This window comes from Delphinapterus leucas, chromosome 2 (genome assembly GCF_059928025.1).
Source record: "Delphinapterus leucas isolate spDelLeu-1000000601 "Yukka" chromosome 2, BTC_Dleu_Yukka2, whole genome shotgun sequence".
Taxonomy (NCBI): Eukaryota; Metazoa; Chordata; class Mammalia; order Artiodactyla; family Monodontidae; genus Delphinapterus; species Delphinapterus leucas.
In genome coordinates, this window is record NC_143130.1 from 24,722,280 (window position 1) to 24,747,185 (window position 24,906).

General features: G+C 39.3%; 1 protein-coding gene across 5 annotated transcripts in view; it reads left to right on the plus strand.

Annotated features, from left to right (window-relative positions):
• Window positions 1-24,906, plus strand: part of PRKCQ (protein kinase C theta) — a 152,529-nt gene that overhangs the window by 73,861 nt on the left and 53,762 nt on the right. For all 5 annotated transcript variants that reach the window (XM_089906534.1, XM_089906536.1, XM_089906533.1 and 2 more), the window contains 4 exons: window positions 1,523-1,632; window positions 2,406-2,523; window positions 4,087-4,247; window positions 7,820-7,993. In XM_089906534.1, the coding sequence (XP_089762660.1) occupies window positions 1,523-1,632; window positions 2,406-2,523; window positions 4,087-4,247; window positions 7,820-7,993 (563 nt within the window). The remainder of the gene's footprint in view (window positions 1-1,522; window positions 1,633-2,405; window positions 2,524-4,086; window positions 4,248-7,819; window positions 7,994-24,906) is intronic.

Below are 24,906 nucleotides of genomic sequence, written 5' to 3' on the forward strand. Positions count from 1 at the left end.
TAAAGCAGAAACTAACACACCATTGTAAAGCAATTATACCCTAATAAAGATGTTTAAAAAAAAAAAAAAAGAGCAAGGTGCTCGATGCTCGCTACATGCCTCCCTCTACCTTGCAGTAAATAAGTAGGAAATGGGGCCGCCCAGTGTAAAACCTGCATCCGGGAGCCCAGGAGGAGTCAAGCTAACAAGGCAGAATTCAGAGGGCAGAAGCCATTATGAGCAGCACCTTTACTATATTAAAGGTTCCACTTCAGGTGGATTTTTATGACTTTATACTGGGATGAGTAATAGTTTATGCTTACCTACTAGAAAATGCTGTTTTATTTTGTCTTGTTATGAACTGTTTAGTGAAAACTAAAGGTGAAGATGGCTAAAATTTCACCTAAATATTTCAAGAATATTCTATTGTAGTAAATAATAAAGATGAAAGAAAAGTTGTCTTTTGTGAACACCTGTTGGAGGCCAATCACTGTGCTAAGTTTTTGCACACAAATGGGCAAGTAATAAGGTAAGAAGATTAAAACGGCATGATTTTATAGCTTCTCCTGCCTAATTCCACTGTAACAATCCCTGTTGATATACCTTTATAGAACCTAGCAGGACGTGAGATCAGAGTTCTATCTGCTGGTGTTGGGAAATCTTTGGTAGCTTTTTTTTGGCATAACGGTGATGTTTCATAAGCAGAATTTGCATTTTTCTAAGACTAATGACATGAAGCGATATTGTCTTTACACAGACACAGAGGTGCCCGACCCCCAGTACAAGAAGGCTCCCACAGTCACAGCACGGTCTTGCTGTTTTTAGGACTAATGGATCAGGATACTCCTCCAGCATCGTAGGTCTCAGAGCTAGAAGCCTATACAGATCATTTAGTTCAAGTAGCCCAACTCTCCCATGTGGTGAGAACACGGTCTCCAGACACTTTCCTTCCTTTCACCCCCGCCTCTCACATATGCACAGACCACCCCACTGTCTCAATTTCCATTTCGACTGCGGCTGTACCCTAGGCTTCAGCCTAGAGGGTAGAGAAGCCTCTCGCAGCCTACGTGGGAAAGGGGATGCTTGGACCCCAGTCTAAGTGGCAGTGAATGACCTTCCACCCAGCATTCCACATTTACCACCAACTTATTTGCTGGGATCAACCCTGGAATAAGAGCCAACCTCAGTTTTTCACTCTCATCGATGGCACAGTGGACATGCATTCTGGGAGCAGCCTTCCTCCCCATCCACAGGCTCTGGTTCTGCTTTGAGTGGAAGTCACTTCCCAGCAGCACGCTGAGGAGCATCTGGTGTGTGGGTGAAGGTCTCAGGGAATCAGGTGAATGTGTGGTGGCATCGTAAAAGCACTGCCCTGGTCTGTTTGCCTTCAATGTCTCCCTCTGCTGGGAAGATGGCACCGGGGATTTGCCAATGATTCCTTGGACATACATTGGACATACATGCACCTAAAACAGATCACGTGCAAAGTCCGTGGAAGTTGGTTCTGTTGCCCTTGCTCAAGGTGTCGCTTTCTTCCTTTCAGCATGCGGCATGAACGTACATCACAGATGCCAGACAAAGGTCGCCAACCTTTGTGGCATAAACCAGAAGCTAATGGCTGAAGCACTGGCAATGATCGAGAGCGCTCAACAGGTAGGAACGGCTTTTAGGGGACAAGTTCCCACAATTTCAGCTCAACTAGGACTATTCCAGTCCCTTCGCTCTGTGCTCTGTAGCAGCTCTACAGGGCGATGTGGACTCTATTTCCGAGTACTTGCCTTGACACTGACTTTCATCTTCGTGTCCACATCCACTGCTTGAGATATTTATTTAATGCATTTGCATCGTGTGGATCTTTGTAAGATCTTAAATTCTTCATGGAATGAGCAGGGGAAGAAACAAATAAATTCATTAAAATTACTGAGGATTCATTGCCAGCTTTATACCTATATATGACAACTATATAATAGCCTGGGGGAAAAAACATATATTTGCTAGAATCATCCCTAGAATGCCTTCAAAACACTGAGTCCAAGGCAACTTTTGCCTTGCTACTTACTAGCAGGCCGAATCCTCACATCCAAGGACAAACCCTCTTTAAGAGTTGGCATTGCCCACGTAAGCTATTTTTCCATCCATTGGCCTTTGATTCTTATCTGTGACCGAATAATGTGGATAGCATGGGATAAACCAGTTGGCCCCCAGAAAAGTATGCAGGAAGCGAATACGTTCTGCTGGTACGTAAAATATGATAGACATCCACAGGATATGGGATCCCTAAGAGGATGCCAGGGGGAGGGAGAGATTCGGTTATCCTACACATCTAGGGATCTGAAATGGCTTTCATGCCCATGGACAGCAGGCTGCACTGTCCCGTTAATGGTGGGTGGGTAGGTGGGTAGTCTGATTCTTTGTTTGTAACCCAGGCTCGCTGCTTAAGAGACTCTGAACACATCTTCAGAGAAGGTCCAGTTGAAATTGGTCTCCCGTGCTCCATAAAAGGTGAAGCAAAGCTGCCGTGTGGACCAGCACCGGGAAAAAAAGGTAGCTACCCTGATCCACCGTAGAATCGTCAGTAATTCATCTTGATTAACCTGAGTCGTCTGGATTTAAATTCTCCACATACCTGGCCTGATAAACGATTCTTTTCTAGTTAAGAGATGACAGACCTAGCCACCAACAGAGAGTCTCCTACTTCTTAGAAGTATTATAAAACCGAAATATACCCCACTAGAAAACCTTCATAAGCAGGTGGTGGTGGTGAGAGATTGAGGTGGGAGAAGAAAATGCGGCATCTCTGGAGGAAACAATTGCAAACTTTTCCTTAGAATTTTAGAACATTACTCCCTGCCGTGGTTAAACAGTTTTACAGAAATAAATCCTCCATAGAGCTCTAGGGTAGGAATGCCACAGACCATCTTATTCTGTACCTTTGAGACTTTTCTGGAAAGTTTTAAGATTAGAAAGGGGATTATGGACACCAAGCGGGGAAAGCGGGGGCATGGTGGGATGCATTGGGAGATTGGGATTGACATCTATACACTAATATGTATGAAATAGATAACTAATAAGAACCTGCTATATAAAATAAATAAACTCAAAAAAAAGGGGAAGAATAGCCTAACGTCCTTAACATTTCTGATGTTATGGAAGTTTATCCAGCCTCCTCTCTGAAGGTCCTTCATGAGAGGATATGACCATGTGATTCTGAATAGTTTTAGCATACATTATAAAATACTTATTTTCCTTGGACTTAGAATACGAAAGATAAACCTAGAGATCGGAAAATAAATGTCATTATTCCAACCACAAAAAAAGACATAATTATGTGATGTGATACAGGTGCTAACTATCTCGTGATATCACAGTAGATAAATGTGTCAAGCAACATGTTAATGCACCTTAAATTAGCACAATGTGATACGTCAATGTATTTCAATTTGAAAGAAAGGAATGTTATAAGGGGGTCGGAGGAAGGCTCCAGAAATGTTTCTCTACACCTTCTCTGGCAGGAGGTGAGGAATAAATTGTCCTGAAAATTTTTTACAGAAGGGTTTGGATTAGATTTGGGAAGGGTCTCCGGGCAGAGGAGTAGACCGCGTGTCTCAGACATGATCAAGGTAGGTAGCATCTTGACTCGAAGACTGTGGCGAACGATGCATTTCAGATCTTTAACGATCTGCTATCCATTTCTTCGTCCCCACATGGTCGGTCACAGAAATGGATGCCACTGTGCCTGTGAGCCACGCAAGCAACGGAGAATCATTTTCCCTCCAATTTGGTTAAAATCCCTATTTGTCCGTGATTCGGCATTATCAAAAGTGCTCATTCCTGTTGCATAGATGGTCTTTTGCTGATTGGAATGTTTCTTAACTTGATATCTTCCCCAGTCTGTTGCATAAAGAGACACAGTCCACCCCCCCCACCCCCCCAGATACCAGGCTCCCAGGCAGGAGGTGCTGCTTTTGCCCTGCAGGAACCCCTTTCTGTATCGCTCTGAATGGAGCTTCAGAATGGGATGTGGAAAAGAAAGCGTGTTCTCAAAGTAGCTAGAACGACCTTCCGCTGTTCCTTATTTCCTTTTAACCACTGATTTGCCATTTTCAGAGCCTCAGGGGATCTCCTGGGAGTCTCCCTTGGATGAGATGGAGAAAGTAGGCCATCGTCCAGAACCTGAACTTAACGTAGAAAGACCATCTCTACGTATGAAATTAAAAATCGAGGATTTTACCTTGCACAAAATGTTGGGGAAAGGAAGTTTTGGCAAGGTATGATATTGTATGTAGAATTCTGTGGCCCAGCTTCCAGAAATTGAAGAGCAAATCTGGTGGAACTGAACCACACATGGGTGTGCAGAGAGCGCATTCCCGGTCAGGAACTGTCATGTGATGTGATATATGTTAGAGGGCAGAGAGACATCTGAATAAATAGGGACCCGGGGAGCTCTGGGGAATAGCAGCCTCTGCTTCCTGGGAACAACGATTCAAGCCATTTCACTTGGAAGGTGTTCGTCCCACGAGCTTGTGTGTTCGATGTCTTTGGACACCAAAGAAATGAGAAGGTGCCTCAGCCGGTTCCTATTTCACAGATATTTTTGTTTCATTGGTGGTTTTTTTGTTGTTGTTTTGTTCCTTTCTCAAACCTGGAGTGTGGTTTTTACCTTCTGTATGATTTCTTCTCTACCAAATGTCCTCAGCCTTGTTTTAGTTTGCTAGGGCTACTGTAACAAAATACCACAGATGGGGAGACTTCAACAATAGAAATTTATTTCTTCTAGTTCTAGAGGCTGGAAGTCCAAGATCAAGGTGTGGACAGGGCTGTTTCTCCTGAGGCCTCTCTCCTGGGTGTCCACGCTGTCTTCTCCCTTTGTCCTCACATGGCCATTCCTGTGTGCATGTCTGTGTCCTAACACCCTCTGCTTATAAGGACACCAGTCATATTGGATTAGGACCCACCCTAATGACCTCATTTTAACATAATTATCTCTGTAAGCACCCTGTCTCCAAATATGGTCTCTGAGCTGCTGGGGTTTAGGACTCCAACATATCAGTTCTTTGGAAGGGACACAATTCAGCCCAGAACACGGCCCTAGCTTGAGCGTCTTAGGAAAAGTTCCACGGAGGAAGTCCCTCCTCTAAATTCTTCCTGCCACTCACTCAGGTTATGGGCCATTAGTCAGTCACAGAGGGCAAGGAGAGGAGGAAGGAGACACAATGGAAGAAATTATGATCAACTCTCAGTGACAAGAGGAGATTTTCAAGCCAGTGATTGTTAAGAGGGATGTCATGGAATATAGGCTTTTAGGTTATTTTGGATATTAAGGATATCACATGTATTAATGGAGCTCTCAGTTGTTTTATATTTATATTGGATGCAACGTCTGGGAAAGTTTTAGCCAAAGACTACTGTTCCATGAATTTGTGCAACCAAGACCAGCATTATGCTCAGCACCTGCTCACTAGACTTTGGCTGCAAAACTTACCCAGTTTATTTAACAATAATGTAACTGGGTATTGCCATAGCTGGAGGACATTGTGCTGCAGTTGGGGTTTCTATATGATACCAAGGCATTGCCTTCGGCAAAATCCACTCTGCCCTACGAACTGTAGCTGATATCCATTAATTCGTTTATTTTGTTTCCACAATAACCTGAACCATAGCAGGCTCGTCTGGTGTTAATCTGAGTGTAATAGGCAATTTTTACAGCCAGTCTTCATTAAAATTTAGCATCAATTAATGTGCAGTTTATAACCTGTTTCCAAAAATTGAAAGCACATTATAGAGATGGAAATGGCTTTTTTTTTTCCAGCTTCTTAGTTTATGGCTGGTTTGGGGATGTTTTATTGAAAGAAGCAATTACCAAAAGGGGACTTTTAATTGTTAAAGAAAAGCTTTTCTTTGTTCCCGTGTGGATTTTACTTTTCAACAAAGTTAAGAAGACGTTAAGTTAAACCTATATGCCTTAGTAAATAACCCAAGGGACAGCTGAGAGCTTCAGGTATCCTCTGCTCTGTGTCCAAAGCAGTAAGCCCCTCACCATCAGGACCCCGGATCCCTGCACTCTGAGGGAGCTGCACCTTGGGGCCCAAGGAGAGGGGGATGAAGCACCAGAGCAAAAAGGGGCAGCCATATCTCCTTTTCTTCCAACACTAAGAATACTCAAATTTGCTTTTCTTCTTTCTTTTCACTCTATATGGGAAGTATGGTTCCTCATCAAAATGGTAGCCTCTGTATTCTGGTTCTCCATCAATTTTAGGCCCAGGAGAACAAATTGCATGTTTTCTGGGGATACATATGTACATCATTCATTTGCCTGAATTCTCATCTAAGCTCTACCCCCTCTATCAAGCCAGCTACCCCACAGTTATGTGTCTGCACTGTATTATTTTAAACACAGACACGTGCATTTTCACTATTGGTGTAACATCATTAACGCCAGCAATCCCTAAACGTCACTAAAAGAAGCAAATGGCAAGTGGTTTTTTTTAAGTATAGTTGATTTACAATATTAGTGTCAGATGTATAACATAATGATTCAGTAGTTTTATAGATTATACTCCATTTAAAGTTATTACAAAATAATGGCTGTATCTCCCTGTGCTATACAATATATCCCTGTTGCTTATTTTATGCATAGTAGTTTGTATCTCTTAATCCTGTACCCCTATATTGCCCCTCCCCCTTCCCCTCTTCCCACTGGTAACCACTAGTTTGTTCTCTATATCTATGAGTCACTTTCTGTTTTGTTATATACATCCATTTGTTTTGTTTCTTAGATTCCAGTAACTGTCATTTAGAAAGCATTTTACAGCTCACAAATCACTTTCCCACCTGGTATTTGATTTTCACAACAGTCCTGTAAGTCAGCAGTGTGTTGATAGTTACCGCTTTTACACATTCGGGAACTGAAGCAGCCCAGGGAGGTTAATTTGCCCACATTCCCACAGCTAGTAAGTATCTGTGAAATGAGGCCTGAGTTGGGGTTTTCTGTCTCCAAATGCCATGTCCTCACTCCTGTCAATCGTCTGTGGCTGCATCATTTGCAAAAGTGAAAGTTGATGAAACTCTCCATTACATGCCATCTGGTGTCCTTTCTTATAAGGTTCATGAAATCAAATGGAAAAAGTAAACTTTGGAGTCAGATTTCCCACTGAGTAGCTCCATGAATTTGAGAAAGTTACCCTTTGAGCCTAGTTTTTAAAAATTATTACTATCTATCTGTGTTGCAGTGTTCTGAGCTAAGAATTAAATAGATACTAAAATTAGATAGCACATGTGAAGCACATAGCAGAATGTCTGACACATAGTAGGCCTTGGAGATAATATTAGTGTCTGTGCCATCAGAGGAAATGCTGTGCATTCTGTAAGCACATCAGGAAAGCTCAATTCCTCACATATTCTTTTTTTGCCTTGAAAAAATGCGTAAAACTTAGAGTAAGGTTTTATGCTCATTTTCAGTGATACTTCAAGAACAATCAAGTCCTCCTTCCACTTGCTGCTGCTTCCTTCAATACATATTTGCCTCTGAATGTTTTTATAAACTTACTCAGGTCCCTGGGTAGACAGGGCACACTTTTTTAAATAGAATTTCTCAGTGGCTGAGAATAACCCATCCAATTGCACCATAGTTTTGTGAAACCCTTTGAAAGGTAGAGAGAGGATGAAACCGTTCTGTATCATCCCACACCTGTGAAGCTCTATTTGTCTCCATAAAGAGGGTGGAGGAGGATTGGAGAAGTCGTCTTTTCTCACCCAGTACATCTCTCTCAGGACTTCGTGACTCTTCTTTAATGAGCGTGAATCCAAATTCTAAAATAAAGTGTCTTCCCCTTCCCTCTAGGTCTTCCTAGCAGAGTTCAAGAAAACCAATCAATTTTTCGCAATAAAAGCCTTAAAGAAAGATGTGGTTTTGATGGACGACGACGTGGAGTGTACAATGGTAGAGAAGAGAGTTCTCTCCTTGGCCTGGGAGCATCCGTTCTTAACGCACATGTTCTGTACGTTCCAGACCAAGGTAAGGCTATCCTTCATCTCTACCTCTCACCCCAGTAAATCTGGGTGCTCCTGGCAGCCCTCATCTGGAGACATAGGATACTCTCTCCGTATATTTCTTCTTTACCTTTGAGTCCACCTTCCATCCATCCAAATAAGTTTCTTCTGCGCTAAACACCACTGAAATATTACTTAGAATTTTTTAATGTAGTTGATCGGGAAAGGGCCTTACTTCTGGATTTGTTTGTTTTTTAGAACTTGGTTTAACTTATATAAGCAGTATGTGACTTGCTTAACAAGGCAGTGCTTTGTGAGAGGGAAAAAGTGACATCTGTTTATTCATCTACCATACGTGTATTTGAAGAGATGAAAGTTGGAAAAATAGATCAAAACCTGTGTGCACTGTTATTTTCCTTTATAAGGCCAGTAGAAGATCATCCTTTAGAGCGGGCTTCATCAGTGAGGCCCTGAGCATTGTGGTGAAAGGGTGAATTTTGTCAGAAGTGTCTCCTCTGGGAGAATTCTCCTCCTGATCTCCTTTTTCCTTAAAATTAAAAAAAAAAAATTCCGTTTTTGACTCATTTTAGAAAATTTGGAAAGTGCTTATATGCTCAGAGAAGAAATCATTTTAGAAAATTGATTTTAGAAAATTTGGAAAGTGCTTATATGCTCAGAGAAGAAATCATTTTAGAAAATTGATTTTAGAAAGTTTGGAAAGTGCTTATATGCTCAGAGATCATTTTAGAAAATTTGGAAAGTGCTTATATGCTCAGAGAAGCAAATCATATGTAATCCCATCACTTGGGTATACTCACCGTTAATACTTCTAAGTTTATCCTTCTAGATTTTTCCCCCATTAGATTTTTAAAGGTAAAAATAATGACCTACTGTAAATACCTCCTGTTCTGTGACTTGCATTTTCAACACTCTCTACATTTCCTCACATCTGTGGATATTCTACAGTTTATCTAATTAGGCTACTTCTAAGTTTTGTTCTGATTCGAATAACTGAACTGAACATCCTTGTAGTTCAGTCTTCCTGCACAAACATAATGATTTTCTCTTTTTATTTTTCTACCCTACTTGACCCTATCCCTGTGTATGTAGCCTAGAATAATAAGCAGACCCATGTGGAGCCATATGGTTAAGGTCCAAAGAACATGAGGAGTTTTTCTCTTGTTCTGTTTCAAGCCTTGATGATAATGTCCTACCTTAGGACAAGTAACCGAGGACCTCAAGATGCCTCCAGCCACAGAAGGTGTTAGTGGGGAAACTGGGAGCCAGCCAGAAAATGTGGACGGTCACTAGGGGTTTCATCACCACTTCTCCAGCTCCCAGTAGCTTCTCAACAAGTGTTTAATTAGGGAATAAATGAATAAATATACTTGGCTAAAATAAAGAGAAACCAGACCATGAAAAAGCACTCAATGATCATATACTGTATTCAAAGCATTGTGAAGGATATAGAACGAATACAGTTCCTGACCTGGAGAATTTCATACTATAAAAAATTAAAGAGGCAAGAATGACACTTCTAACAGTGGTGAGTAATATTAATTGCAGAATGCAGACTCTAAGCACCAGAGCTGAGAAAACTAGAAAGTAGAACTTGAATAGAAATTAGAATAGGCAGAAAGGGTCTTGGACAGCAGAGGTGTAGGGGCTATAAGAAGGCATGAAGGAATAAAGGGATTATGATAAGCTCTTTAAAAGTAGGCTTATGTTTTCCAGCAGGAAGGAGTTTGGAATTTCTGATAAGGAGGGTTAGAAAGATTTCCTGCTAGAAATTTCCTCCTGGAGATGGTAAATGTCTGCTGGTCTGGGATGGTGCAGATACTTTACTGGAAGACAAAGTAAGCAACTCTGTCCCACTCTCCTGGTCTGTGTTCTAGATTTGCTGTGGTTACTTACAATCTCATTTTTTCCTCTTGAAATATTGTGGGACTTTTATCAAAATACTAAATACACCTCAGACCAGGCTTCTAGGGGCATTATGTAATCAAGTTTCACTCAGCACCTTTCCCTGCTGTTTTTATATATTTGTTTGTATCATTGTTTTCATACGGTGTAGGGAAGGCTGTTGTGAATCCCACTCTGCAGAAAATAGGTATGTTTCCTCCTCTGATTGTCAGTTAGAGCCTCAGGCAGAGTTTGCTTCTTTCCCCGTTACAGGAAATGCTCTTAAGATTTCAAGCCTATGTAATGCTTTACCAAAACCAGAAAAGTAAATGCATGAGAAAAAGTGTCAGAGAATGTACATATCAAATGTAAAAATGACTGTCTCACTACTTAGATTTCAAGGAATTGAGGCCTTTTAGAAATAAGAGATGGGGGGTGGGCAGGGAGAGGCAAAGCTTACATTATACTTTCTGAAGGACCCTGATTTGAGATGTCCTGATTTTTTAATTTTATTCATTTTTTATTGAAGTATAGTTGCTGTACAATATTATGTTATAGGTGTACAATATAGTGATTCATAATTTTTAAAGGTTATACTCCATTTACAGTTATTATAAAACATTGGCTAGATTCCCTGTGTTGTACAATATATCCTTGTAACTTATTTTATACTTAATAGTACTGATTTGTTCTTCAACCCTTGTATGTCAAACAAAATAACCAAATGCCACAAGTAAGTGTGAACAGCAGCAATCGATATGAATCATGATTTCCTCTGGGTAATTTTTTAATGTAGTCAGTTGGAAAAGGGCCTTACTTCTGGATTATTTTCTCTGCTTGCTTATTTTTTAGAATTTGGTTTAACTTATATAACAACGAGGATTCCAAGCATATGTGACTTGCTTAACAAAGCAAAGATTGCTTTGGCTCTTTGGGGTCTTTTGTGGTTCCATACAAATTTTAAGGATTATTTGTTCTAGTTCTGTGAAAAATGCCATGGGTATTGTGATAGGTATTGCATTAAATCTGTAGATTGTTTTCCGTAGTATGGACATTTTAACAATATTAAGTATTCTAATCCATGAACACAGGATATCTTTCCCCATTTCTTTGTATCATCTTGAATCTTCTACATCAGTATCTTTTAGTTTTCAGACTACAGGTCTTTCACGTCTTTAGTTAAATTAATTCCTAGGTATTTTATTCTTTTTTGATGCAACTGTAAATGGGATTGTTTTCGTACCTTCTCTTTACGCAGTATACAGAAATGCAACACATTTCTGCATATAAATTTTGTATCCTGCAACTTTATTTATAAGGTCTAATATTAGTTTTTTCACAGTATCTTTATGGTTTTCTATGTATAGTATCATGTCATCTGCAAATAGTGACAGTTTTACTTTCTTTTTTCCAATTTGGATATCTTTCGTTTTCTTGTCTGATTGCTATGGCTAGGACTTCCAATACTGTCTTGAATATAAGTGGTGAGAGTTGGAATCGTTTTCTTTTTCCTGATATTAGAAGAAAAGCTTTCAGCTCTCCACTATGGAATAAGTTGTTAGCTGTGGGTTTGTCATATATGGCCTTCACTAAATATGTTGAAGTGTATTCCTTCTATACCCACTTTGATAAGAGTTTTTATCATGAATGGATGTTAAATTTTTTTAAATGCTTTTTCTGTTATCTATTGAGATTTGTCCTTCGTTTTGTTAATATGGTGTATCATGTTGACTGATTTGTAGATATTGAACCATCCTTGCATCTCTGGGATAAATCCCACTTGATCATGGTGTATGACTCTTCTAATATATTGTTCAACTTGGTTTGTTTATATTTTGTTGAGGATTTTTACATCTGTATTCATCTGGGATATCGGCCTGTAATTTTTGTGTGGCGTCTTTGTCTAGTTTTAGCATCATGGTAATGCTGATCTCATAGAATGAGTTCAAAAGTATTCCTTCCTCCTTAATTTTTTTGGAATATTTTGAGAAGGATAGGTATTAACTCTTTTTATATATTTGGTAGAATTCCCCTGTGAAGCAATCTTGTTCTGGACTTTTGTTTGTTGGGAGTTTTTTTTTTTTTCTACTTATTCAATTTCATTACTGATTATCAGTCTGTTAGATTTTCTGTTTCTTCCTGATTCAGTCTTGAAAGATTGAATGTTACTAGGAATTTATCCATTTCTTTTAGGTTGTGCAATTTGCTGGCATATAATTGTTTATAGTTGCCTCTTATGATTCTTTGTATTTCTGTGGTGTCAGTTATAATTTCTCTTTCATTTCTGATTTTATCTGGGCCATCTTTCTTGATGAACGTGGCTAAAGGTTTATCAGTTTTCATTATCTTTTCAAAGAACCAGCTCTTAAGTTTAAGTGATCATTTCTACTGTTATTTTTTGTCTCCATTTCATTTATTTCCACTCTGATCTTAATTATTTCCCTCCTATTAACTTCGGGCTTCGGGCTTTATTTCTTTTTATAGTTCGTTTAGGTGTCAAGTTAGGTTGTTTGAGATTTTTATTTCTTGAGGTAGGCCTGTATTTCTATGAACTTTCCTCTTAGAACTGCTGTTGCTGTGTCCCGTAGACTTTGGAAAGTTGCATTCCATTTGTCTCAAGGTATTTTTTATTTCCTCTTTGATTTCTTCAGTGACCCATTGGTTATTTAGTAGTATGTTGTTTGGCCTCCATTTGTTTGTGTTTTTTGCAATTTTCTTCTTTTGATTTCTAGTTTCATACCATTGTGGTCAGAAAAGATGCTTGGTATGATGTCAGTCTTGTTAAATTTATTGAGACTTGTTTGGTGGCCTAACATAACCTACCTGGAGAATGTTCCATGTGCACTTGAAAAGAATCTGTATTCTGTTTTTGGATGGAATGTTCTGTATGTCATTTAAGGCCAGTGTTTCTTTATTGATTTTTCTGGTTGGATGATCTATCCATTGTTGAAAGTGGCATTAAAGTCCCCTATTATTATTGTATTACTTTCAATTTCTCCCGTTATGTCTGTTAATAGTTAGGTGCTTCTATGTTGGGTGCATAAATATTTACAAATGTTAAATCCTGTTCTTAGATTGACCCCTTTATTATTATGTAATGTCCTTCTTGGTCATTTGTTACAGTATTGTTTTAAAGCCTATTTTGTTGGCTATGAATATTGCTACCCCAGCTTTCTTTTCATTTCCATTTGCATGGAGTATCTTTTTCTATCCCCTTACTTTCACTCTGCGTGTGTCTTTAGGTCTGAAGTGAGTCTCTTGGAGGCAGCATATAGTTGGGTCTTGTTTTTTGTTTTTAATCCATTCAGCCACTGTGTTTTGATTGGAGCATTTAGTCCATTTACATTTAAAGTGATTATTGATAGATATGTACTTAGTGCCATTTTGTTAGCTGTTTTCTGGTTGTTTTTGTAGCCCTTCTCTGTTCCTTTCTTATTCTCTTTGCCTCTTTTCTTGTGGTTTAATCATTTTCTCTAGTGTGATGTTTGTGTTCCTTTCTCTTTATTTTTTATACATCATAGGTTTGTTTTTTGTTTTTTTTGTTTGTTTTTTTTTGCGGTACGCGGGCCTCTCACTATTGTGGCCTCTCCCGTTGCAGAGCACAGGCTCCGGACGCGCAGGCTCAGCGGCCAGGGCTTACGGGCCCAGCCGCTCCGCGGCATGTGGGATCTTCCCAGACCGGGGCGCGAACCCACGTCCCCTGCATTGGCAGGCGGACTGTCAACCACTGTGCCACCAGGGAAGCCCCATCATAGGTTTTTGATTTGCAGCTACCATGAAGTTCATCTCTCTCTCTCTCGTATATGTATGAGTTTATTTTAAGCTCAAAGTCACTTAAGTTAGAATGCATTCTAAAAGCACTACATTTGTACTCTCCTTGCCAACATTTTGGTTTTTATGTCATATTTTACATCTCTTTGTGTATCCCTTCACTTCTATTGTAGTTATAGTTGATTTTACTACTTTTGATTTTACTACTTTTAGCCTTCATGCTAGTTTAAGTGGCTGTTCCACAGCCTTTCCTATATATTTTCCTTTACCAGTGAGATTTTTTCTTTCATATATTTTCATATTTCTGTTTATGGCCTTTTCGCTTCACTTACAAAAAATGTTAAAGGGTCTTCTTTAAGGCCAGTTTAGCAGTGATGAACTACGTTAGTTTTCACTTGTCTGGGAAACTCTTGAGCTTGTCTTCAATTCTGAATGATAACTTTTCCAGGTAGAGTACTCTTGGTTATAAGTTTTCTTCCTTTTAAGTTTTTTCCTTTCAGCATTTTATCATGCCAAAGGGTTCACTTGTAGGTGACTAATTGCTTTCCTCTTGCTGCTTTTTCTTTTTTTTGCCATTTTCATTGCAATGTGTATTGGGGTATATCTGTTTGGGTTCATCTTGTTTGAGACTCTGCTTCCTGGGCCTGGATATCTGTTTCCTTCACCAAGTTAGGGAAGCTTTCAGCCCTTTTCTTTTCTCCTCCTGGGACCCCTATAATGTGAATGTTAGTAGGCTTGATGTTGTGCTAGAGGTACCTCAAACTATCATTTTTAAATTTTTTTTCTTTTTGCTGTTCTGTTTGGGTGATTTCCACTCTTCTGTCTTCCAGATTGCTGATCCATTCTTCTCTATCTGCTATTGATTCCCTGTAGTGTGTTTTTCATTTGTTATTGTAGTCTTCGGTTCTGATTGGTTCTTTCTTATATTTTCTGACTCATTGTTGAAGTTCTCATTGTGTTCCTTTATTCTTCTTTTGAGTTCAGTGAGTATCTTTATGACCATTACTTTGAACTCTTAAATCCAGGTAATTTACTTATCTCTATTTCATTAGGGTGTGTTTCCCAGGGTTTTATCTTTTTCTTTCACTTGGAACATATTCCTCTGTCTCCTCATTTAGTTTGACTTTCTGGTTTGTTTCTATGAATTAGGTAAGACAGCTACATCTCCTGGTTTTAAAGGTGGCCTTGTGTAAGGAGCATCCCCTGTGTGGGCTGGGCAGCTTTGGCAGGCTGGTTGGGTCAGGCTCAGCCTAGGGGTGAGAGGGGCTGGAATTGGAGCAGGTATGGGCCAGGGGGCGGGGGGTGTCTCTGGGCAGGGTGTCCTGTGGCCACCCTGGCAGGATGGCTGGAGCAACATGAGCCAGAGTGGCCTAGGATATATACCACACCAAAGCCACCCCAGTAGCATGGCTGTAGCTAGTGCAGGCCTGGGCATGCTACGGTGGCCTTGGCAGGCTGGCTACAGTGTCTGGACTGTTTTTCCATCCATGCACAGCACCTCCAACCCTGGAGAGAGTTCCAGCAGTTCCCCATGTGTTTGGCAGATGCTCTAAGTTTAGTAAATGGATTTCCTTCAAATATGGTCTAAAGTGTCCTTTAAATTGCTGGGGTTTTTTTTTCTCACTGTGCACCAAGGTGGGCAAGTCTGTGCACAGGCCTCTCAGTGGTATCCCTCTCTACTGCAGATCGCTGTGTCAGGGGTGTTTCCTGTTGATGCTGGGTCTTGGTCCCTCTGTCATTTCTTGTGCAGAAGCTGTTCAATCAGCTCTTTGTTCTTCAGGAGGAATTGCTTTCTGTGTAGGTGTACATCCGTGTGTCCACGGGAGGAATCTTTGAACTGTACTCACAAATTAAAATCTATTAGAAACAACTTAATCATAAAACCTTGAAAATACATGTCATAAATTACTTTAGAAAGTCACTGTTAAATTAATTCAACAAATGTTTCCTGTTGACCTGCTAAGTTCTATGTTTCCCCAACAGAGGCAAGACTCAAACTATATGGGGATTAAATTAGAAAACTATTTCCTTTTGCTACCTAATTCTAAGTAGTAAATAGAAAAATACAAGTTCTAGCTTGGAAGAGTAGTATTCTGCTTTCTTGATTTTAAGATACCATCAATAATTAGATGCCCTGTTGTCTTGATACACAAAATTATTATTTTAAAAACTAGAAGCCATCTCCCAATTTCAGAATTATCTAAATGTGAATTAACATGTATGTCAATTAGAAATTGCATTGGCTGCTAGTAACAGGGATAGAAAATAACAATGACTTACGTGAGATAGAAGTGTTTTTCTCTTCATATAAAAGGAGTTACATACATGGTTCAAAGCAAGTATGACAGTTCCATGGTGTCGGAGATCCAGGAACCATCTGCTCCCTGTTCCATCATCTACTGTACTGAGTTCCTATCCTCAAGGGTACTCCTCAGTCCAATATGGCTGCTAGAGCCCAGCCCTCACAGCCACATTCTAGGGAAGAAAGAACAACCCCATGCCAGCTTAGTCTTCTTTCTTAAGTCACTTTTCCAAAAGGCCCACAAAAAACTGCTGCTTACCTCTCTCTGACTCTTCTATAGCTGTAAGGAAAGCTGGAAAGTTGAATCTTAAGCACATTGTCATCCAGAATAATTTTTTTTTTTTTACTAAGAAAGAAAGGGAGGCAACCAGCCATTTCTGCTCCAACATATATATTAAAATAAAAATATGATTAAAACTAGGTTTACTGAAGCCTATTTTGTGCCAGATAGTTTCCTAGGAACTTTAAGTATATTATCTCATTTAATTCTATAAACCCAATGAAGTAGATATTATTACTCTATTTTACCTATGAGAAAACTGAAGCTAAGAAAGATGAACCTTGCCTTAAGGCCACTCAGCTGGAAACGGGAAACAGCAATCAATCTTACCATATGTCTTTGTCCAGATGTGGGCCTCCTATATATTCATTACCATGTCTTAGTGACATGTTATCTCTGTAGTATCTAAATGTTCACCTACAGGGGAAAAAAACACAGAAAAATAGTTTTCCTCTCTTTTTAATTATGCTAGATTAAAAGTTCAATAACTCAAGTACACAAAGTTTCTCTGATCTATCTCTGATAACCCTAGGTGAAAATAACAGGGTTTGGAAAGAAAACACAAAATTCAACTGAGTAAATTTAGAGATCTAATTATCTTTCTTTCAACAATTCATGAATTGAGCAGCATCCGTCTAGCAAACAGAAAGGAGCTCTGAGGACCTGTATGAAATGGAAGACTTAAAGGCAGAAAGTAGGGAGTGACAAGGAAAGAGCAGATTGTTTCAGTCAAGGTCACCTTCCTTAGATGGATGTCCTCACTGGTGCTGATCAGGAAGTTCCAGACTGACTGGTTAAGATTACATTCCTGGGGATGTTTGGAATTGCAGTTAGCTTACGTATTAAGTGCTGGTTTGGAGACGTGGGCTTAGCACAAGTGATTCCATTTGGGGACTGTTGTCTCTTTTCTAACAATCACACCCCCTCTTTTGCCTCTTTTGATCAGACCCTCAACTTAACTGGGAGATGTGATCAAAATTTAAGGTATTAGCACCACTCCCGGCTACCATTCTGAAGTTCTCATGGTTTTTGATGGTCCTTTGCGTGGTGTTCATAGGTCAGGATGTTTTTTACTTAATCGGTGGTATTCACAGGCCACAGAGTTCAGGGTCACAATTTCTAAGTCAGTCATTCTCTTCATTCCTTTCTTGAAGTTCCACTCTTAGGGAGATCATTTAGTTGGTGGTCAGTGGCCGCAAACATGAATTTAAAGCCTTTGAAAGAATACAGCATTCCAGGGAGATCACTATGATTATGAAAAGTAGGATAATTCCCAATATCTGGAGTGCGCTTCAGCCCCAAGACCCAAACTAATCAAAACCAAATAAGTCAAAGAAAGACCCCATTGAAAGAGTCACTTGTTTAAGGCAAGTGGCTTGTTCAGTATTTTTATGTAACTGAGCCTCAACTTCCTCAGAAGTGTTAATCCGGGTGCAACAGGTTGCCTTGGCTGAGTGAAGTAGGGCCCTGACAAAGAAAGGGTTTGCTTCCCCTTAGCCTTGTGTCCCTTTCTTTGTATACGAAGCCTGGATACAGAGTTCCCCAGGTTTGGGGTTATTAACCAGAGAGAGGGAAACAGACCAGAGGGTCTCTAACATCATGGATAGATCAGAGTTTTTGATGATAAATCCAGCAATCTAAAAGGATACCCCCACACACACCCAAGCAATGGCCTGGGAGATATGGATGATGATGTTATCTTTCCAGGCCAGTGCCAGAGTAAACGCTGAAGAAGAGAGGGTGTCAAGTTTAGTTGTCCAGCAGTCTACCTCAACATCGGCTACTTCTCAATTTGATTTTGAGGGCTTCAGTGGGTGTACAGTACCCAGCATCCGGTGGGGACTTCTTCAGTTGTGAGATATGTACCCAAGGTTCAAGGCCCTGCAGGTTGGCTGCCATCAGGTTAGTGAGGAAGATCTGGTAGAGTCCCTTCCAGGGAGACACAAGGGCAGTCTTTGTTCTTAGTGACTCCAAATCAGAAGGGTGGGAGAAAATTGGAAACATTAGTTTGGAGAGTCACAGCCAGTTAATTGACAGAACTAGAAGTATTCAAGATCCAATCCAGTTTACAGGTATATAACAAAACCTCGAAAACAATTACCAGGATTAGAATCTAATATCTACAAAGATACAATTTTCCTCTGTATCATCACCATTTTTTTTAACCAAAGATAATTACAGTAAACCTAAGTCGTTTGCATTGAACTTGGCCTGATAATTACATAAGTGCAGCAAGAATAGTGACTGACCATTTAAGCTCTTTTAAAAACTGTTTCCTAGAAAGGAATCTCAGAGTGAACTCTTAAAGCCTCTGAGGCTTTAAGCTAAGCCAAAGTCTCACAGTAAGATTTTACCTGCAATACCTATAGCTTTGGGTGAATTTCTCTCTTCTTTTTTTTTTTTTTTTTTAATTTTATTTATTTTATTTTTGGCTGTGTTGGGTCCTCGTTGCCGCACATGGGCATCCTCTAGTTGTGGCGAGCAGGGGCCACTCTTCGCCGTGGAGCACGGGCTCTAGGCACGCGGGCCTCAGCAGTTGTGGCTTGCGGGCTCTATAGCATAGGCTCAGTAGTTGTGGCGCACAGGCCCAGCCGCTCCGCAGTATGTGGGATCCTCCCGGACCAGGGATCAAACCCGTATCCCCTACACTGGCAGGCAGATTCCCATCCACTGCGCCACCAGGGAAGCCCAATTTCTCTCTTCTTGAGGTCCAAAAAATATCCTGAGTTTCCTGGAACCTACCAGGAAATTACCTTTCTTACTCACCTGGTTAGCTCCCAGGAACCTTGGTACCAGAGTACTAGTCCAATTTTTCCAAGGGACTTTACTGACTTCCTAAAGTCAACCTTAGTTATTTAAATCTGTCTGGTCATATCTGAGTCTATACACATCTCTCTCACATATAACGTTCCAGTCAAGGTCTGGGTAATATAACCAGTGTATCCAATTGTGTCCTGTTACAAAAAGAGACTCGCTGAACTTAACGTAAATAACTATTTTTCCTTAAAAAGAATACTTGAGAGTTTCTGGATTCTGGAGGAATCAGAGAGAAAAAGTAAATGTGTCATCTTTGTTTACAAAAGTATACTTTACCTAATTATAAGTCATGATAACTCAAGAGAAGTCTCAAATCTGGAAAAACAAAACATTAAAGTACCAGCAATATTTCAAATAAGTCATAACAATTCTAATCATCGTCCTCAGTTCATTCAGTCCTGTGTTATTAATTCTTGTTCTGCTTGAATCCAGTTTTTTCCATTAGTTCTGGGAATTTGTACCCAGTTCAGTTTTGTGATGTAAAGTTATCATTAACCTGTGTTTGCCATAGTTCGCTCCATAAATCTCTTCAAAGATGAGGCACTTTTTTTTTAACATCTTTATTGGAGTATAATTGCTTTACAATGGTGTGTTAGTTTCTGCTTTATAACAAAGTGAATCACTTATACATATACATATGTCCCCATATCTCTTCCCTCTTGCATCTCCCTCCCTCCCACCCTCCCTATCCCACCCCTCTAGGTGGTCACAAAGCACCGAGCTGATCTCCCCGTTCTATTTGGCTGCTTCCCACTAGCTATTTTACGTTTGGTAGTGTATATGTGTCCATGCCACTCTCTCACTTTGTCCCAGCTTACCCTTCCCCCTCCCCATATCCTCAAGTCCATTCCATAGTAGGTGTGCATCATTATTCCCAACTTGCCCCTAGGTTCTTCTGACCAATTTTTTTTATTATTCCATATATATGTGTTAGCATACGGTATTTGTTTTTGTCTTTCTGACTTACTTCACTCTGTATGACAGTCTCTAGGTCCATCCACCTCACTACAAATAACTCAGTTTCATTCCTTTTTACGGCTGAGTAATATTCCATTGTATATATGTGTCACATCTTCTTTATCCATTCATCTGTTGATGGACACTTAGGTTGCTTCCATGTCTTAGCTACTGTAAATAGAGCTGCAATGAACATTTTGGTACATGACTCTTTTTAAATTATGGTTTTCTCAGGGTATATGCCCAGTAGTGAGATTCCTGGGTTGTATGGTAGTTCTATTTTTAGTTTTGTAAGGAACCTCCATACTGTTTTCCATAGTGGCTGTATCATTTTACATTCCCACCAACAGTGCAAGAGTGTTCCCTTTTTTCCACACCCTCTCCAGCATTTATTGTTTGTAGACTTCTTGATGATGGCCATTCTGACCGGTGTGAGATGATATCTCATTGTAGTTTTGATTCACATTTCTCTAATGATTAATGACGTTGAGCATTCTTTCATGTGTTTGTTGGCAATCTGTATATCTTCTTTGGAGAAATGTCGATTTAGGTCTTCTGCCCATTTTCGGATTGGGTTTTTTGTTTTTTTGGGTATTGAGCTGCATGAGTTGCTTCTATGTTTTGGAGATCAATCCTTTGTCCGTTGCTTCATTTGCAAATATTTTCTCCCATTCTGAGGGTTGTCTTTTCATCTTGTTTATGGTTTCCTTTGCTGTGCAAAAGCTTTTAAGTTTCATTAGGTCCCATTTGTTTATTTTTCTTTTTATTGCGGCTTCTCTAGGAGGTAGATCAAAAAGGATCTTGCTGTGATTTGTGTCATACAGTGTTCTGCCTATGTTTTCCTCTAAGAGTTTGATGGTGTCTGGCCTTACATTTAGGTCTTTAATCAATTTTGAGTTTATTTTTGTGTATGGTGTTAGGCAGTGTTCTAATTTCATTCTTTTATATGTAGCTGTCCAGTTTTCCCAGCACCACTTACTGAAGAGGCTGTCTTTCCTCCATTGTATATTCTTGCCTCCTTTATCAAAGATAAGGTGACCATATGTGCATGGGTTTATCTCTGGGCTTTCTATCCTGTTCAACTGATATATATTTCTATTTTTGTGCCAGTACCATACTGTCTTGATTACTGTAGCTTTGTAGTATAGTCTGAAGTCTGGGAGCCTGATACCTCCAGCTCCGTTTTTCTTTCTCAAGATTGCTTTGGCTATTCGGGGTCTTTTGTGAAATTTTTTTGTTCTAGTTCTGTGAAAAATGTCAGTGGTAGTTTGATAGGGATTGCATTGAATCTGTAGATTGCCTTGGGTAGTAGAGTCATTTTCACAATGTTGATTCTTCCAATCCAAGAACATGGTATATCTCTCCATCTATTTGTATCATCTTTAATTTCTTTCATCAGTGTCTTATAGTTTTCTGCATACAGGTCTTTTGTCTCCTTAGGTAGGTTTATTCCTAGGTATTTTATTCTTTTTGTTGCAATGGTAAATGCGAGTGTTTTCTTAATTTCACTTTCAGATTTTTCATCATTAGTGTAGAGGAATGCAAGAGATTTCTGTGCATTAATTTTGTATCCTGCTACTTTACCAAATTCATTGATTAGCTCTAGTAGTTTTCTGGTAGCATCTTTAGGATTCTGTATGTATAGTATCATGTCATCTGCAAACAGTGACAGCTTTATTTCTTCTTTTCCGATTTGGATTCCTTTTATTTCCTTTTCTTCTCTGATTGCTGTGGCTAAAACTTCCAAAACTGTATTGAATAATAGTGGTGAGAGTGGGCAGCCTTGTCTTGTTCCTGACCTTATTGGAAATGGTTTCAGTTTTTCACCATTGAGGATGATGTTGGCTGTGGGTTTGTCATATATGGCCTTTATCATGTTGAGGTAAGTTCCCTCTATGCCTACTTTCTGCAGGGTTTTTATCATAAATGGGTGTTGAATTTTGTCAAAAGCTTTCTCTGCATCTCTTGAGATGATCATATGGTTTTTCTTCTGCAATTTGTTAATATGTTTTATCACATTGATTGATTTGCGTATATTGAAGCATCCTTGCATTCCTGGGATAAACCCCACTTGATCATGGTGTATGATCCTTTTAATGTGCTATTGGATTCTGTTTGCTAGTATTTTGTTGAGGATTTTTGCATCTATGTTCATCAGTGCTATTGGTCTGTAGTTTTGTGTTGTGACATCTTTGTCTAGTTTTGGTATCAGAGTGATGGTGGCCTCGTAGAATGAGTTTGGGAGTGTTCCTCCCTCTGCTATATTTTGGAAGAGTTTGAGAAGGATAGGTGTTAGCTCTTCTCTAAATGTTTGATAGAATTCGCCTGTGAAGCCATCTGGTCCTGGGCTTTTGTTTGTTGGAAGATTTTTAATCACAGTTTCAATTTCAGTGCTTTTGATTGGTCTGTTCATATTTTCTATTTCTTCCTGGTTCAGTCTTGGAAGGTTGTGCATATCTAAGGATTTGTCCATTTCTTCCAGGTAGTCCATTTTATTGGCATATAGTTGCTTGTAGTAGTTTCTCATGATCCTTTATTTCTGCAGTGTCAGTTGTTACTTCTTTTTCATTTCTAACTCTATTGATTTGAGTCTTATCCCTATTTTTCTTGTTAAGTCTGGCTAATGGTTTATCAGTTTTGTTTATCTTCTCAAAGAACCAGTTTTTAGTTTTATTGATCTTTGCTATCATTTCTTTTTCATTTATTTCTGATCTGATCCTTATGATTTCTTTCCTTCTGCTAACTTTGGAGTTTTTTTGTCCTTTCTCTAATTGCTTTAGGTGTAAGGTTAGGGTCTTATTTGAGATGTTTCTTGTTTCTTAAGGTAGGATTGTAGTGCTATAAACTTCCCTCTTAGAACTGCTTTTGCTGCATCCCGTAGGTTTTGGGTGGTCGTGTTTTCATTGTCATTTGTTTCTAGGTATTTTTTGATTTGCTCTTTGATTTCTTCAGTGATCTCTTGGTTATTAAGTAGTGTATTGTTTAGCCTCCATGTGTTTGTATTTTTTACAGATTTTTTTCCTGTAATTGATATCTAGTCTCATAGCATTGTGGTCGGAAAAGGTACTTGATATGATTTTAATTTTCTTAAATTTACCAAGGCTTGATTTGTGACCCAAGATATGATCTATCCTGGAGAATGTTCCACGAGCACTTGAGAAGAATGTGTATTCTGTTATTTTTGGATGGAATGTCCTATAAATATTAAGTCCATCTTGTTTAATGTATCATTTAAAGCTTGTGTTTCCTTATTTATTTTCATTTTGGATGATCTGTCCATTGGTGAAAGTGGGGTGTTAGAGTCCCCTACTATGATTGTGTTACTGTCGATTTCCCCTTTTATGGCTGTTAGTATTTGGCTTATGTATTGAGGTGCTCCTATGTTGGCTGCATAAATATTTACAATTGTTATATCTTCTTCTTGGATTGATCCCTTGATCATTATGTAGTGTCCCTGCCTCTTGTAACAGTCTTTGTTTTAAAGTCTATTTTGTCTGATATGAGAATTGCTACTCCAGCTTTCTTTTGATTTCCATTTGCATGGAATATCTTTTTCCATCCTCTCACTTTCAGTCTGTATGTGTCTGTGGGTCTGAAGTGGGTCTCTTGTAGACAGCATATATATGGGTCTTGTTTTTGTATCCATTCAGCCAGTGTATGTCTTTTGGTTGGAGCATTTAATCCATTTACATTTAAGGTAATTATTGATATGTATGTTCCTATTACCATTTTCTTAATTGTTTTGGGTTTATTATTGTGGGTCTTGTGTTTCCTGCCTAGAGAATGTTGTAAAGCTGGTTTGGTGGTGCTGAATTCTTTTAGCTTTTGCTTGTCTGTTAAGGTTTTAATTTCTTGGTCAAATATGAATGAGATCCCTGCTGGATAGAGTAATCTTGGTTGTAGGTTTTTCCCTTTCATCACTTTAAATATGTCCTGCCACTCCCTTCTGGCTTGCAGAGTTTCTGCTGAAAGATCAACTGTTAACCTTATGGGGATTTCCTTATGTGTTATTTGTTCTTTGTATTTAATTTTTGATAGTTTGATTAATATGTGTCTTGCTGTGTTTTTCCTTGGATTTATCCTGTATGGGACTCTCTCTGCTTCCTGGATTTGACTATTTCCTTTCCCATATTAGGGAAGTTTTCAACTATAATCTCTTCAAATATTTCCTCAGTCCCTTTCTTTTTCTCTTCTTCTTCTGGGTCCCCTATAATTCAAATGTTGGTGCATTTAATGTTCTCCCAGAGGTCTCTGACACTGTCCTCAATTCTTTTTATTCTTTTTTCTTTGTTCTGCTCTGCAGTAGTTATTTCCACTATTTTATCTTCCCAGTCACTTATCTGTTCTTCTGCATTAGTTATTCTGCTATTGATCCCTTCTAGAGAATTTTTAATTTCATTTATTGTGCTGTTCATCATTGTTTGTTTGCTCTTTATTTCTTCTGCGTCCTTGTTTAACGTTTCTTGTATTTTCTCCATTCTATTTCCAAGATTTTGGATCATCTTTACTATCATTACTCTGAATTCTTTTTCAGGTAGACTGCCTACTTCCTCTTCATTTGTTAGGTCTGGTGGGTTTTTACCTTGCTCCTTCATCTGCTGTGTGTTTCTCTTCTTCTCATTTTGCTTAACTCACTGCGTTTGGTGTCTCCTTTTCCCAGGCTGCCGGTTCGTAGTTCCTGTTGTTTCTGGTGTCTGTTCCCAGTGGCTAAGGTTGGTTCAGTGGGTTGTGTAGGCTTCTTGGTTGAGGGGACTAGTGCCTGTGTTCTTGTGGCTGAGGCTGGATCTTTTCTTTCTGGTGGGCAGGTCCATGTCTGGCGGTGTGTTCTGGGGTGTCTGTGGCCTTATTATGATTTTAGGCAGCCTCTCTGCTAATGGGTGGGGTTGTGTTCCTGTCTTGCTAGTTGTTT